The 17,857-nt window shown below is 42.2% G+C and overlaps 1 protein-coding gene across 2 annotated transcripts; it reads left to right on the forward strand.

Moving 5' to 3' along the window:
* The first annotated feature begins 2,844 nt into the window (after positions 1 to 2,844).
* On the forward strand, positions 2,845 to 15,910 carry LOC130188792 (nucleus accumbens-associated protein 1). 2 transcript variants are annotated; one of them, XM_056407285.1, is made up of 8 exons: positions 2,845 to 2,936; positions 6,554 to 6,707; positions 7,787 to 8,050; positions 8,711 to 9,341; positions 9,544 to 9,714; positions 10,491 to 10,596; positions 10,751 to 10,848; positions 12,103 to 15,910. In XM_056407285.1, the coding sequence occupies exons 2-8, from the start codon at positions 6,582 to 6,584 to the stop codon at positions 12,411 to 12,413; spliced, it is 1,707 nt and encodes a 568-aa protein (XP_056263260.1). In that variant the 5' UTR covers positions 2,845 to 2,936; positions 6,554 to 6,581; the 3' UTR covers positions 12,414 to 15,910. The 2 variants fall into 2 exon arrangements, with proteins under 2 accessions (XP_056263260.1, XP_056263262.1); XM_056407287.1 differs by having other exon boundaries at positions 9,547 to 9,714.
* The last annotated feature ends 1,947 nt before the right edge of the window (positions 15,911 to 17,857 follow it).

Here is a 17,857-nt window from a genome sequence, read left to right on the forward strand (position 1 = left end):
AGTCTCTTTGGTTCAACTTAAATGTCTGAATCTTCATTGAAGTCAGTGGGACATGGTCATGTCAGGGTAAAATGGTGCATGGAGTTTGTTTGACCGAGGAAATTGGGGTAATTGAATGTTTTCGCTGCTCTATTCTAAATATGTTAAGTGAGAATATTGTAATGGAACAAGTATAGTAGTTCTTGTAAATGCCACATGATAGTAGTGAGCAATTATAACTGACAATAAATATGCCCTCGGATGCGGCTAAGAATATGGCATACAAGCTTAATTTATTTGGACTTGTGTATATATATACTGCAGATATATCTTTGCAAATGTTTCTTCTCAGACTATTTCTATATAGCTACTGTCATTTATGGGTGGGGTGTATAAAAAAAAATTGGAGTTGAGAGTAACAGTCGAAGAGAGTTGTGATATAATTTTGGATTTTACAGAAATATTCCACATCAGCTCTTCTTGAAAACATAATACAGACACTAATAACCAGGAGATGGCACTCTGTTTTGTGTGTTCGTTTTTTACTATTCCATTGTTCCAAATACTGATGTTGATGATCAGTACAGCATCTTTTACCTCATATACCAAAAATAAAAGTGCCAACGATGTTATTATTTATAAACTGAGAAAAGCATCCTTATATGGCAAATAATATGCTATGCTGGTATGTGCATTCCATCCTTAATAATGTAAGATGACAAAAGAAATAGCCCTGTATTCAAAATGTATATTACATTATACTGCAGATTTAAAAAGAAGCTGCCTTAACATTATTACATATGATCAAACTGAACGTACCAAACTGAACGACTTTTTAAAAATCCTTTTGAAAAATGTGTATTTAATGCATTGAAAAGATATGATTAAAAAAAGTCAAAGTCTGCTTTGAAGAAATGACCATTGGATGGCTGTTGGACCTTAGACCACTTTTCACACTAGATTATTCCTTTTAACTTGTGACCTCTAAAAAACAACTGGCTCCACAGCGACGACTTCGATGTGACACAGTAAAAGGTAAAGGATGTTTGTATTTATTTTTTATGCCCACATTTCTCTACTTTCTTCTGTGTATGAATTCATGCTCCATTAATGCACTAAACTAACTTTGCTCTTTTTCCAGAATCTTTGTCCTTTTTCGCCTCACAAGTTTACATGGATTGTGGTTATATCTGGACCGTCCTTCTGCCCGACCTTTCCTGCTATTATTGTTATTGCTTGTTGTTTTGCTATTGGTAATGCCAATGGCCTTTATTATCGTTATTATTCTACTATATCCACTGCTGCTGTTCTCATTGGTAGTTGTAACTTTTCCATCATGTGCCTGTATAACTCTCATTATATGAATACTTTCTGCCTTATGCATTGCATGGCAATTCTGTTATGTTGTTCATTCTTTACACTTGACGTCTATTGTACTTCATTCCATCCGTATAGAGGGATGTTTCTCGCAGTGAACGTTTTTTGGGGGGGAATTTTTCCTGAACTTAAGTGAGTTCCCGGGACAGAGGATGTCGTATGCACAGTGTAAAGCCCTCAGAGGCAAATGTGTCATTTCTAATTTTGCAATACAAAATCAATTTAATTAAATACATCTTTTATCGTGCTTTTATCTGCTTGAATCCTAATATTTATTTATAGCTGAAAGGGAAGAATTTGCACAACACAGCATACCATTTAATGATACCACTGCGATACAGTCAAAAGGCCATGCTATATTTAAAAGCAACTGATTGCACACCATGATAGGGAAAATCACTAATTTGAGAAATTAAAAAAAGGGTGCTTTCTTCTGTGCCAGACACAAATTAGATGTAGTCCATATATGCCATATCAGAACATGTTGTGACTTCAATGGATGATGCCATGAGTTGACACTTCAGTTATTCACTTGTTGGTAATATACTTTCACATTACAATTTGCATAATTTTAAAGGAGGGCAAACCACTTTGGATCATTAGAGTTGTTTTCTCCAGATTAAGAGTTGTGTTAATTGAATCACCAGTATTTTAACCACAGAATGGATACAACAGACAATCAAGGGACTTTACATTTCCTCCAACTCCAATTTGCCATCTGAGATATTGGGTTCTGTGAAATAAGCACAGAAAATTAGACAAAACATGACAAATAATAACAGTATTCAGTGGCAAATTCATTTATTCATGAATCCATTCAAATGCGAAATTGTATGTGTATTGTTGACACATGAAACATTTGAGTTTATTTGTTGTGACATCAGCTTCACAATAAATACATGGGCCTATATGCAAAGAAAGGAGAAAGCATGGAATGCTATACTCATAATTGAATAGCGTGGTGAAGCAGAGGTCTAGATATAAAGAGTTGACTTAATAACTATAAGCTATATATCAGTTGAACACGGTTACCTGCAGGTATAATTGCCAGGTGTCATAGCAGCCTGTATTTTGCTTATACGGGTTCACTGGTTTACAGGCAACAAGGGCGCGGCTGTATCCTCATACTATGTGTATGCGCGCGCCAAGTTCACCCAAGTTAAATAGGAACAGGCACACGCACGGCCTACTTTTCCCAATTCTATCTCTCATATGCGGAGAGAGAGGGAGAGAGGCGGGAGATGGTTCCTCCTTCCCGGCTGCCGCTTCGCTGTGCCAATGCGCAAACAGTCCACGCCGTGGGATAGTTCTCCCCAAATCGAGGCAGCGCTCGAAAGGATCATGCGATTGAGTGACGAGCGCGTCATGCTCGTCTTCCTCCTCTCCTGTTCCGTCCTGCGATCAGTGGCTCTGTGTTCCGCAATCCCCTGGGATACTGTACCGCCCTCAATGGCTCTGCTATCGGCGTCTCGCTCGCACTGAATGGCTGCCTGGAGCAAGGATCAGCGGGGAGAGAGAGCGCTGCGTGTCTCCTCCTTTGAACCGACGCTCTGAGTCTGCATCAACATCCCGGCGTGGGGGTGAGTGTCTTAACCTGCCGTTGTGTGAGGCGACCCGCCGTCGGGGTCATCCGAGGTTTCCCCGGCGTCGGTTGCGGAAGAGAGGGCGGAGGAGGGGAGAGGGGTCTATGCCGGTGTCCTCAGTTAGCGCCGTGGATTTGGGTTGATGATGAACGCTCCACTAGATAAGGGACGGTTAAAGTTTGGGATAAATATGCTGCGGGAAGGGTCGAGGTTGGCACGGCCCTTAACTTTTTGTGTGTTGCCTTTTCACCCATGGAAATGCACCGTATCATAAACTTGGAGTGGCAATGTGTGTAGTTAAATTATATAATTTAATGTAGCCTAGCTCTTCTCTCAAATATGCAAAAACGCGATGGCAGTCAGGCTTTTTTTGGGGGTTGTTGGCACGGCAACACTTGCGAGCGCCGTTTGTAAAGAACTGTGCCTTGTTGTGCTCCCACCCCCCGCTCCGTGCCGCACTGGTTCCGTCTGGCTCGCCCTCAGCTGCTGCGTGTCCTGGGATGACCTGTTGATGTCGGTAGAATGGAGAATGGCAGGGGGAGCGATTTCCCCCATCACCAACATATTTAAATAAGCAACATTTGGGCTTGACACCCGGCGTCGCAGCGCAGCTCCCTCGTCCGCACAGGCAGTAAGTGTCTCGTTTATACATCCGAGTGCGGACTATATCGCGGAAATGCTAGACATTGTGCAGCTGGGCTGAGTGTGCATGAGGTGGATGGTGCGCCGGGGCGAACCCAAAAATATTTAACAGTAGTGTTAGCTTAGCCATTAGCCACCTCCTATAGGCCTGCTGCGGATGGGAGGTGGCATCAAACATGTCTCCGGCGGCAGCCCCGGTGGAGAGGGGGGGACTTCGCGAGACCGCCGAGTCCGCTGGAGGGCATCGAGATTGATATCTTTCAATGTCATTTGACGGCACGTAAACGGGAACACACACCGTCGTCCTCACCCGGGTATCACCGAGGCTTTGCTGCCATCATGTGTGTCTCCCCCCCCCCCGCCTCCCCGCTCCGGTGCCAGCAGACTGTGCTCCCGGCGCGTAGACTGGCACACGGCGCGGCGTGTTAACGAGCTCCTTATCTGTTCCCCATTACCCGGCATCCCTCCCCCCGTGTACACATCTCTGTACAGAGAGAGAGAACATTTTAGTCGGGACCACATGAAGTTCAGAAGTTTTCAAGCTGTCCGTGCTGCTTCATTCAGGACCCCCCCCCCCCCTGTTATATAAGAATAACCACTAATCGGGCCCGGTACATGTGTCTTGATGTGTAGGCATTGACACATGGGAACCAGGAAATGCCTGTAGAGGGATTGCATTGTGTGCCAGCTGCACCAATGACTCCACATTAATCCTCCACACAGCAGTGTCACAGCCCATGCCGTTCTCAAAGGTAAAAGTGGATGAACTGGAAAGTAGTCACACAGTATAAGTTCTGAAATATGTAGACGGTCTTCCAAACATAACATAACATTCTAGTATGTTGTGAGTATGTATGACCTACATTCCTCCCCAGGCTGGTTGGTATAAGCCACAGGGGGAGTTCGGGTGAATTTAATTCGTGAACATTGCTGCGCTCGATATATTTAATGGAATAAGGACGTGAGATGCTCCCTCTCATCTCTGCAGGACTCTCTGCCCCTCCTTGGTGCATACATACACACATGCACACACTAAACACACACACACATTCTCTCTCACTGTCAGGGCAAACTGTGCAAACACACCCTGCTCTCAGCCCTATGTTTGTGTGTCTTTATGTGCACGCATGTGTGCTTACTGCGGCTCGCCAAACTGTAAACAAGCAGTATTGTCTAATGTCTGTGTGTGACTCAGTGTGCCTTTTGTGGGTTTGTTTGAGTTTGTGTGTGCGCATCTGTGTTTTAGTATGAGGGAGATGGAGCTTGAGTGAGACAGAGACAAAGAGAGCATTTCTCTTTACCCTGGAGCTTGGCGAGGTCCCAAATGAAAGGCTTTGGATATGATGGGGAGGCTCACTCCAGCCCTCATCAGTCAGTCACACCAAAGTTAGTTGTTTGCCTCCAACAGGGTGGGCTTCAATCAGTCTGTTCTCGCAGTATCAGAGATTGCCTTTGTTTGGTATGTATCTTTGTGTGTGTGTGTGTGCGTGCATGGAGCTTTTTAGCCATGCAACATTTTAAAGTGGGAAAGCATCCGTGTGAAAAGCAGCTTTATCTAGGCCTGTTCTCTCATCTGTGTATGTATGCGAGAACCTTTACGGCCAGTGTTCTGCTTTAAGTCGAGGTTTACGGCCAAATGAAATGCAACCACGTGGGCTTATCAATGGATCTGTTGTCTCAGCTGTGATTGTGGAGGTGATATGTTGCTTGTGGGTACAGAGGGCATATAATGCTTATATGAATCCCTGAACTGAAAGGTAGAATCCTCCCCATGCTATTGTGTAGAATGAGGTCATGTGTACAAATTCTGAAACACAAAAGAACATATCTGGTGTCTTTCCATATCCTGACACTGAATACAAAGCTTTGTCTCGCAGAATCGAGTCTGTTCACAGGGTTCATATCCGCAGCAGGGCAATCTTTGGTCCACTTTAATTTGCAATTATAAAATAGGAATCTACCTGAGGTCGCAGGGCAAGGGGGCATGCTTGCCTTCGACTGTTCGGAGAAGTGAATGGGAACGTGTGGAGTTTGTTAAGATACATGGAATAACAGACCATGGCCCAGTTAGCTAAGGACACTCAGGTTATATAGCTCATAGAGGACAGAAAATAAAAAGGCTTTTACTCAGCCTGCTGCTGGCAATAACAACAACTGCAAGGCTAAAGTGACGTATAGGATTAATGCAATGTGCAATATCCCTGGAAGCCTCAACAAAACTTAGTTTCAAATATCATCGTCCCGTGAGCCTGCCAAAAGCCTTCAGTAGGACTGTGTGAAGAAATAGTTGTGGTCTATGTCAGTTGGATGTGCCAAGGGGTAGAATGCTTATTCGGGACGTTCTCTCTCTCTGGAATAGAGGTGTTTCATTGTGAATAACTTCGCCTCGTAGCAATGGTATCAATAAAAGTCAACTTCCATTGGATTTAGTGTATGTTTGGTATTACTTTGTCCCAGTGAAAAACTGTCAGCTGTTTTATTGTCTATTAATGTAAGGGTCTGACATTCCTCACCCGTTTTGCTCTCGGTCTCCGTTCTCCCCGAACGCTCTGTCTTAACACAGCCATGTTACATTACGCCTCCTCGCTGCAGCGCCTCCTGCTTCTTACACAAAGGACACAGCACAGGATAATGCCGTGTTTGTCATTGTTGTGAATGGGCATGCTCAGCTTATCCCACCTGGAAACATGACTCTGCTCATGACCATAAAGCAGTGTAAACACTACATTCAAAACCCTGTTGAGCAGTAATGTGTCCGTTACTGCATGTGCTGACTCGAGGTATGAACAGCAACAGCCAGATACTTTCACCTGAACCTATGTGTAATAACCAGGGTGTATAACGTATATGTATATATATGTATATTTATTTATATATATATATTAGAGTGTGTATTTATTGTGATTGTGTCATTTCTCTTTTTCCTTCTCACATTTTTTAATGTTTTCTGTTTTTCTTTCTCCCCCAACAAGACCCTTCGGCGGTGTGCGTCGGCGCACCATGGCCCAGACCCTCCAGATGGCGATCCCAAACTTTGGCAACAATGTCTTAGAGTGTCTCAATGAGCAGCGGCTGCAAGGCCTCTACTGCGATGTCTCCGTGGTGGTTAAGGGCCATGCCTTCAAGGTACTGATGGGGCAGCGAGGATTTATTGTCTTTAAATGGAAATTACACTTGGATCGGAAGTCCAGGCTGAATTTAGAGAGGCTAAAGCTTGGGTGTTAACGACTAGTCCGGTGGCTCCATGGCCGCCTGGCTGTGTGGAGGATGGGATGCCAATACACTTCAAAAGAAGTGTTGTTTGGACAGTCTGAAAACAGGTGGCGGCCATGGTAACTTTGGTTACGTGTGACTTCTTTTGGTGTAATTTTGAAACTGGATAGTCCGACCTGGAATGATGATACACTTTCAGAGAGAGCAGCTTTTCATCTCGGTATGAATTTTAAGAGAGGTTTTTTCGAAATTCTTCCCCTCCAGCTGAAGGTTTGACGATGAGTTAAATTACCCGTTGTAGTCTTCACTTGGAATGACAACTGGACCTCTTTAATAGCGTGTCATTTCCTACTTCGTCTGGAAAAACAATGGGTTAGATTGCCCCCAATTGCATTGCCCTGAGTCTCGGCTGGATGTCATTCCTCACTCTTATCTTTGCAGATTTTCTGAACCATGTCCGCCCTGTAATCTTGTTTTTAGGGCTCTCAACGACCCCAAAACTAAGAGAGCTGTCACTTTGATTATGGTTTTCTTTGGGAGAACTTCAATTCAGTATTATAGCATTCATATTATGTTAAAGACCTATTGAATAAATGTCGAAATAAATGATTGGGATATGGGAATAAAACCACGATAGTTAAATACTGACTACATTTACTAATACTTGGCATTCAATTCTTGCTCAATAGTTAATATATTAGTCTTTTGTTACATAATTAAATGTATACTGATGTGTGTTTAAACTGTATTTTCTTTAGGCAAAGTCTAGTTTTATTCTGGTACTAAAACCCTGTTAGGGTATTGTCAAATTGAAATGATATCCAGAAAATTCAGTAAATTGCTAAAAAAATGTCAGCATAGCAAAGGAGTCTCTCGGATTTTAAATAATTCAGTGAAAAGAAGAGTAATTACCCAAAATCTAAACTCGGGCATTCAATATTATTTTCTAAGTTCTAATGGAATGATTTATATATATATGTTTTTTTTCTCAGGCCCATCGAGCTGTGCTGGCTGCAAGCAGTTCTTATTTCCGGGACCTTTTCAGCAACAGCGGAGGTGGCAGCAGCAATGAGACGAGCCCGACCGTCGTGGAGCTCCCATCGGCTGTGCAGCCCCAGAGCTTCCAGCAGATTTTGTCTTTCTGCTACACAGGCCGTCTCAGCATGACGGTGGGGGACCAGTTTTTGCTCATGTATACCGCCGGCTTCCTGCAGATACAACAGATCATGGAGAAGGGCACCGAGTTCTTCCTCAAGGTAAGGCTGAAACGGTTTTCAGTTGAAACTTTTCAAAGCAAATAACACCGGGTCTGAGACATATAATCTGGAGAAACAGGGTCCTTTATATTTAGGTGACAGTAAAAGTCTCAGTGTCAGAGATCCCAATGGGTAAAATTAAAAGAAAGCTATATTACTAAAATGTAATTTTATTGTTAATGGAAAGCACTCTCCCCTGTAGTTGTTTCAATAGCTTTTCATCTGTGTTACTGATACGGACATCGGATCACGGTTCGATACCAACTCAGATGACTGGATTGGGTGTTTGATTACAATTGACTAATCTGGTATTGGATACCGTTATATCAAATAATGAAACGCTAGTATCAGATCAGTCTTCGTGATCGGTCGATACCCAACGCCCAGGATGGAAAAAGCTGGATTGGTGCATCCCAAGTGAAGTGCTGGTGGAAGTAAAGTTCTCGTGTGACAATGGTTCTAGATAATAAAGGGGGGCACTTAATCATTTATTTAAAAAACACACAAATAATGCTACAAAATATACAGGGAATCTGGTCAATGGTTGTTGAGATGCCGAGCTGTTGGACGAACAGACCGACCATCCTTGGCTTGGCAACCTGTTGGTACATTGCTGTGTTCCTGTATTCTGACACAAAGTTGATATACATTCATTTCTAGGTCTCCTCTCCAAGCTGCGACTCACAGGGCCTTCAAGCCGAGGAGGCCCCGCCTTCGGAGCCCCAGAGCCCGGTGAAGCAGACCAGTAACGGTGCGGGCCGGCCTGCCTCATGCCTGACGCCACTCCCTCTGGTATCACGGGTGAAGACTGAGCAGCCCTCTAGCCAGCCGGAAGCGTCCACTCCTTACTCGGTGGTCTGCACTCCCGTAGCCAAGCGGCTGTGGGAGGGAGGCAGCAGCCGAGATGGAAGTGGGACAGGCTCAGGGGGAGGAGGCGGGGCCAGGAAGGCAGCCCGTTATTCCCATGAGGCGGCGCGGGGCAGTGCCATTCAGAGCCCCGCGGCCCTCGGACTGGCCATGGGTATGGGCGCCAACGTAACCAGCCTGTTGGGCATGGTGGCCAGCGGCGGGCTCAGTGGCAGCGCCGGCACCAATGGGAGCGCCGCTGCAGGCCTCGGCATGTCAGAGGGCGCCAGCCCCGGCACCCTGAGCACCTACGCCAGTGACTCACCGATCAGCTACCATGACGATGAAGAAGAGGAAGAGGGGACGGATGAATGTGCTGAAGAGCAGTACAGGCAAATCTGCAACATGTATACCATGTACAGCATGCTCAATATGGGAGCTGCAGGTAATGGAGACGAGACAGAGTGGTGTGTATAGTTGCACCTGAAAGACAGGATACCTATCATGTAATCTAAGGTCGACACCCACTTATATCTTTGATGGTAGATAATCTTTGCCTTCACGACTTAGATTCCCCCGCTTCTATTTTCTCTGTATGTTAAAGTGATGTGGTTTTATTCTAATTCCACAACGTTGTTTTTCTCCAGCAGCTGGTGAGCGTGTGGAGGCTCTCCCAGACCACACAGAGACACGGGGTCGCATGCGAGGCCGAGACCTCACATGCCTCCCCGTAGAACTCATTGCTCAGATCGGCAACCGCTGTCATCCCAAACTGTACGAGGATGGAGACCCTGCTGAGAAACTGGAGTTAGTCTCAGGTATGGTTTGTGTGTTCTCAGAGAAACCTGTCTTTACGGAAACAGAGTTTTACAGAAGCGAGTTGGAGAGGAGCCGAAATGATGATTTTCATTTACACTACACACATACACACACTTTGCATTTTGCACACTGTCTTATATATTATTATAGTATTGTATTGTGTATTGTGTATGCATATATTGTATATATATATATATATTTTATTTTATATTTTTTTTTTTATACTTTTTGTATACATCTTTATCTTTTTTCTTTTTTTTTTTATTTTTTTTTTTATTCTTGTGTGTTTAGTTTTATTGGTGCTGCTACTGTTACGGCAATTTTTTTTGGGGATAAATAAACATATCTATCTATCTATCTATGATGGGTAACTATTCACGTATTCAGAGGAAGCTGTCCTCAAATGACTGGACCAGGCATTGGTATGCGGATCACATTGCAGTGCTACACATTTGACTTGGTGTTAATACAAATATTAATATAAAGATTATACCCCGTGTGAAACCTGTGAAACAGATGTATTTATTTATAGAGAGCGAACAAAGAAAAACGAGCCTCTTCACTCCCGACCGACAGCTGCAATGTTTGATCTGAAGCATACTTGTCACGAGATAAACAGATCATCAAGTGAAGACCTTTTCTCATGACTGTACATGAACCATGACATCCGTTTGCAAAGCGAGACAATAAATAAGTCATGCATGGTGATACGTGCCGATGCCGTTTGGCGGTTGGTTGTGCGTGTTGTTTTTCATTGCGTGTGCATTCTTTGCAGGTACTTCTGTGTATATCTCGCGGGCCCAGCTGATGAACTGTCATGTGAGCGCAGGGACCAGACACAAGGTGCTGCTTCGGAGGCTGCTGGCCGCCTTCTTTGACAGGTTGGTTCTTTCTGCCTGTAGAGTAAGCGAGAGCTTTCTTTTTAATATCGGGATTAATGATTTGTTTTTGTTTTGATCTGCTGGCTTTAGAGGGATACAAGAAAATTTTTGGCATCTGCTCTGTGTTTTCTCATTCTTACTTTTGATCCATCAGGAATACTCTGGCCAACAGCTGTGGAACAGGCATCCGTTCATCCACCAATGACCCGAGCCGGAAGCCCCTGGACAACAGAGTTCTACATGCGGTCAAATGTGAGCAATGTTTTTCTGTCTGTTTGTGTTTGCACAGGCATGCAAACGATTCCCACATGTGCTACATGCATTCATATTTGACATAAACACACATACTTGTGACGTATGGTGTTGATTAGCATATGGTAATAACCCACAGTGACCACTAGGTAGCAACATCTACCTATGTTCACATACGTTTGAGTGTCCATAAGTCGTAATGTGCTTGGACATTTATGGAAAGGGGTAACTTGTGTACCGCCTCTTGATAGCTCAGGGAAGTCTGGGTTCACTTTGTGAAGATGAAAACTAATTTCCCGACATTTCGTGAGTGAAATGAAAGAGGCTGCAGGACATGTTTAAGAAATCTGCTGCTATTATAATTAAACGATAATTTATTACATATGCATAACATTTGAATGGTGCAAAGTCTTTGGCAATTCGACTACATCCTAAAGTAGCGTAATCGAGGGGTAATGATGCTGAGGTCAGATAAGGCAGAGTCCCTCCTGGAGTCCAGACACTGGTGGTGGTGGTGAAGAAGGAAGTTGCTGCACTCCGATGGTGATTGAGGATTTTGAACTGATGCTAATTGGAGGTGACGGAGGTGGAGCAGGGTCGCATCCAATTGTGCTAGAAGACAACTGACAGCAGCACAGAGGAGAATATTTTCAAAGTTTGACAGCATCGATGTGATTGGATTAGGGACCTGTTCAGATTCTGGTTGGCTAATTTAAAGTGAACGCCCACAATCGGCTGATGGAGTAATCACAGGGAGAGAGAGAGAGAGACTTGAGCGATTATGATGAATGGAGTGTAGAGTGAGTCTTCCTGACTGAACTTCCTGCGAAGAGGATCTCTTTAAATGTCTTAACTTCGGGAGATGTTTCCAGTATTTACCAATAAACAACTAAAGGGTCGATGAAGGTTGGACATTTTTTGTGTAATTCAGATAATTTTGGATTCTACAAATACAGTAGAATCTTGGCCCAGATGCAGTATCAATATTGTAAGTGTGAGGAAGAGGAGGAGCTCTGATACCTCTCCATGCACCTTGCAAGCAGGTTGTGCCGAGTGGAGAAAAACATTTTTAAAAGGACATAATTAATAGTGGCATACCACTCCTCATTAAGTGGGCTTACTTTCCCGTGACCACTATTTCTATTAGCTTCCTGTCTGCTTCATGTCATTAGTTATTTGTTGTCTTTGTTGTCGTTCCCATCGTAAAGTACAATCCGTCTAACAGATGTTTTTTCCCCCCCTTTTCCGTGCCAGTCTATTGTCAGAACTTTGCCACCACCTTCAAGGAGAGCGAGATGAACGCCATCGCCGCCGACATGTGCACCAACGCCAGACGCGTAGTCCGTAAGAGCTGGATCCCCAAGCTGAAGCTGCTGATGGCTGAGAGCGACGCCTACACTGCTTTCCTTCCCGACGGGGTCAAGATTGAGGATGACGCCCTGGGGGCGGATCCAGCCTTCGAACCCGCCTCTCTGGAGGCCGCCGGCGGTGCTGGCATGGAGTCTGGTGGGTCTTCAGGTGAATCGTTACCAGGTGTAGGCGGGGACGGAGGACCGTTATTTTGAACATTGTGTCCGGGGAAGTTTGAAATTTGGTGACACACACACACACACACACACCCACACAAGTATTCCCCAGTTCTGCTTGCCACTTCACTTTTTGGCCCACACTGATCTCTCACATCTGACTATATATACTACACTGCTAGGGTCAACAGCTGTTGTCACCCTGATGTAACCAGGACATGAAAACTTAAACTTTTGCTTTATGACTGTACAATGGAGTTAGTCGAGTTAAGGGAGAGAATGAGAGGGTTTTCTCCTAACTGCCCTCTGCCTCCCCTTGTCTTTTTAATGTGTGTAAGTGCATCCACTGTTGCATATGAAATACATTCCCTTAAATGCAGGTGATGGGGTGAGTTACCAGTGTAGCCTGAGGAGGAAGGTATGGCTTGATAGACAGGCTAGGAGTTGAGGTGGCGAGTACGCTGAATGTAAGTGTCGGTGGCATTGTATTCTACGCAACCCTGACGACTTGTTTTCCAGCCTGGGAAAAGGGAATTAAATTAAAAATATATCCAATAGTAAACATTAACACTACCTGTTCTTCCTCCCCTCGCATCTTCCACTCACCACCCTGCAAGTATTCTTCACCACATCATCTTTCTCTAGACCAGAGAATTGCACCTGAGTGTTTCACTGTGCAGTGTCTGATAGAAATGTATCTCATCTTTCTGTTTTATAGTTTTTTAGCATGTTTCTCCATCTTTGAACTGAAAAAAAAAGGATCCAGAGTGAAGGGGAAAGCTTTTTACTGAGATGATTGTATTGAACATTTGAAGGGCAAAAGGTAATCAAAGATGGTCATTTTTTTTAGAAGAAAAACTATATTTATACAAGTGCCCATGCCTGGAACGGTGTGAGCAAAGAGAGTGAAAGGGATTGTTTTAAAATCTCGATCTTCATGTTCTATTGAAAGAGGTCTTGTCAAATATGGAAAAGTGCTATTTTTGCATTAAAAAATGAGTTTAATAAAGCAGTCTTATCACAAGACCCATAGCCATTAATTTTTTTATCTTAATTTGAAAGTGCGGAGTGATGGAATGAGCAGTCGAACTGCTAAATTTTAAGCATTTTATCTTCTGTTCACGAGCATAGAATAATAATGAGACTGATTCAGCTTGTTGTTGTTGTCTATGATCTCCATTTGTTAGGTTGTGAACCTGCAATGTGTGCCTCCTTCAATAAAACATTGGCCCACGATTTCAAAGATTACTGGTAGAAATATAACAGTTATATTGATCTGACAACTGTTAGTTTATTCTTTTGTACTGAAATTCTTAAAAATAAACTGCAACATCCACAGGAAATAATTATGGAATATTGGAATGTGCCTTTTTAATTGAATAAGCAGACGCCTGGTGGGTACAGTGATGTCATGAGGAGGCCATATTGCTTGAAGCAAATGGATTTTATGGTACTATCCATGTGTGTGCAAAGCGGTTCTTTGGTAAAGAAGGAGAGCCTTTTTGCGCAGCTGTGTCATTTTAGTATGTAGTTTATTCATGTATCTAATAAGGAAATAAAAAAAAATTGGCTGACAGTTTTATTTTAAGAGTTTGGCATAACATGATTTTGCACCTTCCATGGGAGTGGAGGTTTCTGCACCTTAATGAACCTGCACCTTTAAACATTGTGTAGCAATTGAACCCCTTTAGGTGGAATTTGTCTTCTTTGGTTTCATTTCTGCATGTGTTAATTGTTTCGAAGTGGCACACATTCCTACTGTAAATAATCAAGATGACTGTTGAGTTAAATCCCAAGTGTTCTTCCTTTTCTGTTGCTGGATGCATCTGATTATGAAAGGTCAAAAACTGACCTTTTTTATGTGTACGGTGGTGTTCGCTAGAAGCTTCTTACATGACCTCTTGGGAGTTTAGCACAGGGATTCGTCATTCCTCGTGCCGATGGATAGAAGGGAAAATGGCCCGGGTATGACTTAGAAAAGTGAAAGACTCTCACAGACTGATTACTTTCTCCTTCTGGAGGGGCATTTCTAACACGGTTCGATTCTCTGAAGAAAGGTACAGGGTAAAAAGAAAAACGGGAAGACATCGCTATGTCTTAATTTAAGGCAGTTGAGTCAATCTTATTAAAGAAATAAAAGTTTGACCTGATGATTTATGGACGGAACACAAATGCAGTAACTTGTAAGTATTCTCTAAAGGGTAATGACAACAAAACCTCAGCAAGCGCTCCATTTGACTGTTGCTGCCACATGAGCACCCCTCCCCCACATACCTCTCCAGTGTCTTTGAAGACCGTTGTGCTTCCTGTCCTTCATGCAGCTGGTGTCATGTTTCACTTCCAGTTTATTCATGCATTTCAGAAAGAGGCAAAGCAGCGGTTTTAGGTGGTTTAAAATTAATATGTACATTCAATTGGCTTTTAACTTGTCCAAGTTAACCATTCAGCTCAGATTACATTTTCATGTTCTTCCCCAATAATTTCAGAATTTATGACAAGACTTCATGTCATTTCAGACTTTAAATATATCAAACTAAAGGTTTTCCAAATAAATCCATTATTATAAATTCACATTCAATCTAGCAATGGAAATATATTATTTTCTTTATAGCATGATGGCTACTAAATCTGTCAATGTTTCTGCCTAAAAATACCAGGTATGACAATTGCCAATTTCATTAATACAGCGCTGTTATTGAGTGTGTCCTTTACAGAGGTATTTGGAAAATCAGAGTGCAATTGCCATTGATCCCCTTAGAAGAATACAAGTTGAAAATGTAAACCATAGGGAAGATTTTAAAGCGAGGCACAACTTAACTTAGTTTCTTTCAGTAACCATAGTGACCTACTGAACTGAATGAGCCTCGAGTAGAATAACTATGGTTATTGTACCTGTCGATGTTAAGTTCTCACTTCACTCACAACCATCTGCAATAGGTGTGCAAGTGTGGTTGTGTTACCATTTGTGTGAATTTGAGAATAGAATGATGTCATGCTTCTTTTTTTCAGTAAGTTCTTAGCCCATTGCAATTTCTTTACCATTTAACATGTGTTTACAACACTTGTAGACCTACACACTTGAATAGATGAGGTGTGGCACGGCATGGGGAACCTTTTGTCACTAAACAGTACATATATAAATATGATTATACACATGTATAGATAAATACTGTATATTATATATAGACGCACACATAGAGGTCAGATTGTTTGTTGTGCACTCGCAGCATGAGGTATATATTTACCCAGAAATGGCGCTTCTTCACAACCTGTGCAGTAATTGGTCTGCCCATGTCTTTGCCCCTGCTCCTTGCCCTCTGTAACCCTGTAGCGCCAGTGGATATCCTGTCCTGCTCATCCTATTTCTATCTGTGTTCCAAGTGCCAATAACTTTGTGAAAGCCCTGTAACTGTGACCCAACATTATCAAAGGTAATTGCACATTAACAACTGTAAAATAAATAAATACAAATCATAGAGAAAATGTCAAAGTGGATTAAATAATGAATATCTTAATAAAAGATTTGTAACAATTTCTCTTTGACTCCTTTTTACTGGCTGTTACTGTTGAGCTGCTTGTTGGGTGTCTGGTTGTTTTTAATAAACTTCATGTCTGAACAAAAATGTATGAATAGAAAAGTTAAGTTGTGATTTATTAATGTATCTTGAAATGTATTATAAAATGTTATATTGCGTTGAAAAACGATTGTTCCCTTTTTTAATTGAAATATCAAAATACAATTGTCTTTTCATTTATATGCTGAAAAACACATTTACGGATACATCTTAATTAAGAAGTCAGTTTTTCTATGTATATTTTTATTTATAAATATTTTTCTAAAACGCAGTTCACTGCAAGCCCTTTTCATGAACCTACAAATAATAAGCTCTTGTTTTATGGTCCTCCTCATGCACACTTCAGTTCTCACACCTGGAGGCTGCCGCATCTGACCAGTTTCTCTCGTGCATTATGAATATGTCACCCCACACAGTTGTTCCTGTCTTCATTTAGCTATAGTTTTGCTTTCACACTTAATATACGGTACTTTACTTGAAGAGACACTGTCCAGTATTTATTGACGTGTTTCATATTCTACTTTGTAGCAGATCAACCACTTGAGAGAAAATTACACAGCTCAACTTTGAGTAAAGATTATGAAATAAGGGCTCAAAGTGCACTTTATGTTATGTATCTAAACTGTGATTATACTTTCCCTTAAGTAAAGAGAACTAAGTTTGACAATTGTCAAATAGCACCCATTAACATGGATTTGGTTATGGTTATCATGGTCCTTCTATATGAGATGATTACTGACGTAAATGTGACTCAACACATTTCTACTGATGGTATGAGATAAACTACTGGCACTCTTTCTTCTTTGCACAAACCAGACAACACTGCAAGTCGTCTTTCTGATTTCCATTCTTATAATGGTGCCCCACCTAGTGTTGTAAGGCTGATAAGACAAGTGACTGCAGGACATCCAGTGCATAGACTGCACAGAGCAGCTGGGCAGTCTAGACTTAAGGCCTGATGGTGTTGCTGGATTGGCACTGAAGGGGATAACATGTGACCGTTGTGCTCAAGGCTAACTGTATCCAGCAGAGGAGATGGATGTCTCGTGTTTACTATTCAGCTCGGTTTACTTTGTTGCCGTATAATTAACTGTACGTTGACCAAGGAAGCAGCATTTGAGATAGACTTTTACAGGTTGCTTTGAACCTGCAATAATCTATATGTTTGTGATTGCAACAATTTCGTTTTGTTTCTATTGCTTGCTCCTTTAATATAAGGCAGAATTAGCACACATCATAAGCATCAGCATGGAAATAAAAGAACACTTTTATAAACCTAATGCACAGACAACAAGTTAGAAAATAGAGTGTATGCAGACCACAAAAGAGCAAATATGAAATATGAAGTGAGATGTAGTACTGTATCTGTCATCCTGTTGTGGTGTGTTATGGCTCACTAGTGGAAATACATTAATTAACATATGTTTAAGGCGTACTGGAATATTTTACAGTTCAATGCAGTTGTTATATAATGATACTGGCTGTTTCCTGATGGTGATGTCATCTAAGGAATATCTTTAAAGAATTTAGGTGGGGTGCCCCTGATATAGATGAAATGCTCCCTGCAGGCCGTAGTATCTAATGGGAAATACAGGATAGACACACGGTATTCTTCCGATTGGATTAATTAAACCGTTATCATTTATTGAATTTACCAGTCTCCACAATTTTGCTTCAATATTATTGCAACACCACAAGAGGGCCCTCTTCGATCTACAATTACACTGAAATGTCCAAAACAAGTGTCCCTCCACTTCGAATAATGATTTGAAACATATACCCATGAGCTGGGCTGAGTTTAAAAACATCTGGAGGAGGATATATGTTTGTATTTGCTATTGTCACTAAAACACACTTACATTGTTTGTTCAGGAGAGGAGACTGATCAATTAAAAATAAAGTCAGGAT

Source organism: Pseudoliparis swirei, chromosome 23 (assembly GCF_029220125.1).
Source record: "Pseudoliparis swirei isolate HS2019 ecotype Mariana Trench chromosome 23, NWPU_hadal_v1, whole genome shotgun sequence".
Lineage (NCBI taxonomy): Eukaryota > Metazoa > Chordata > Actinopteri > Perciformes > Liparidae > Pseudoliparis > Pseudoliparis swirei.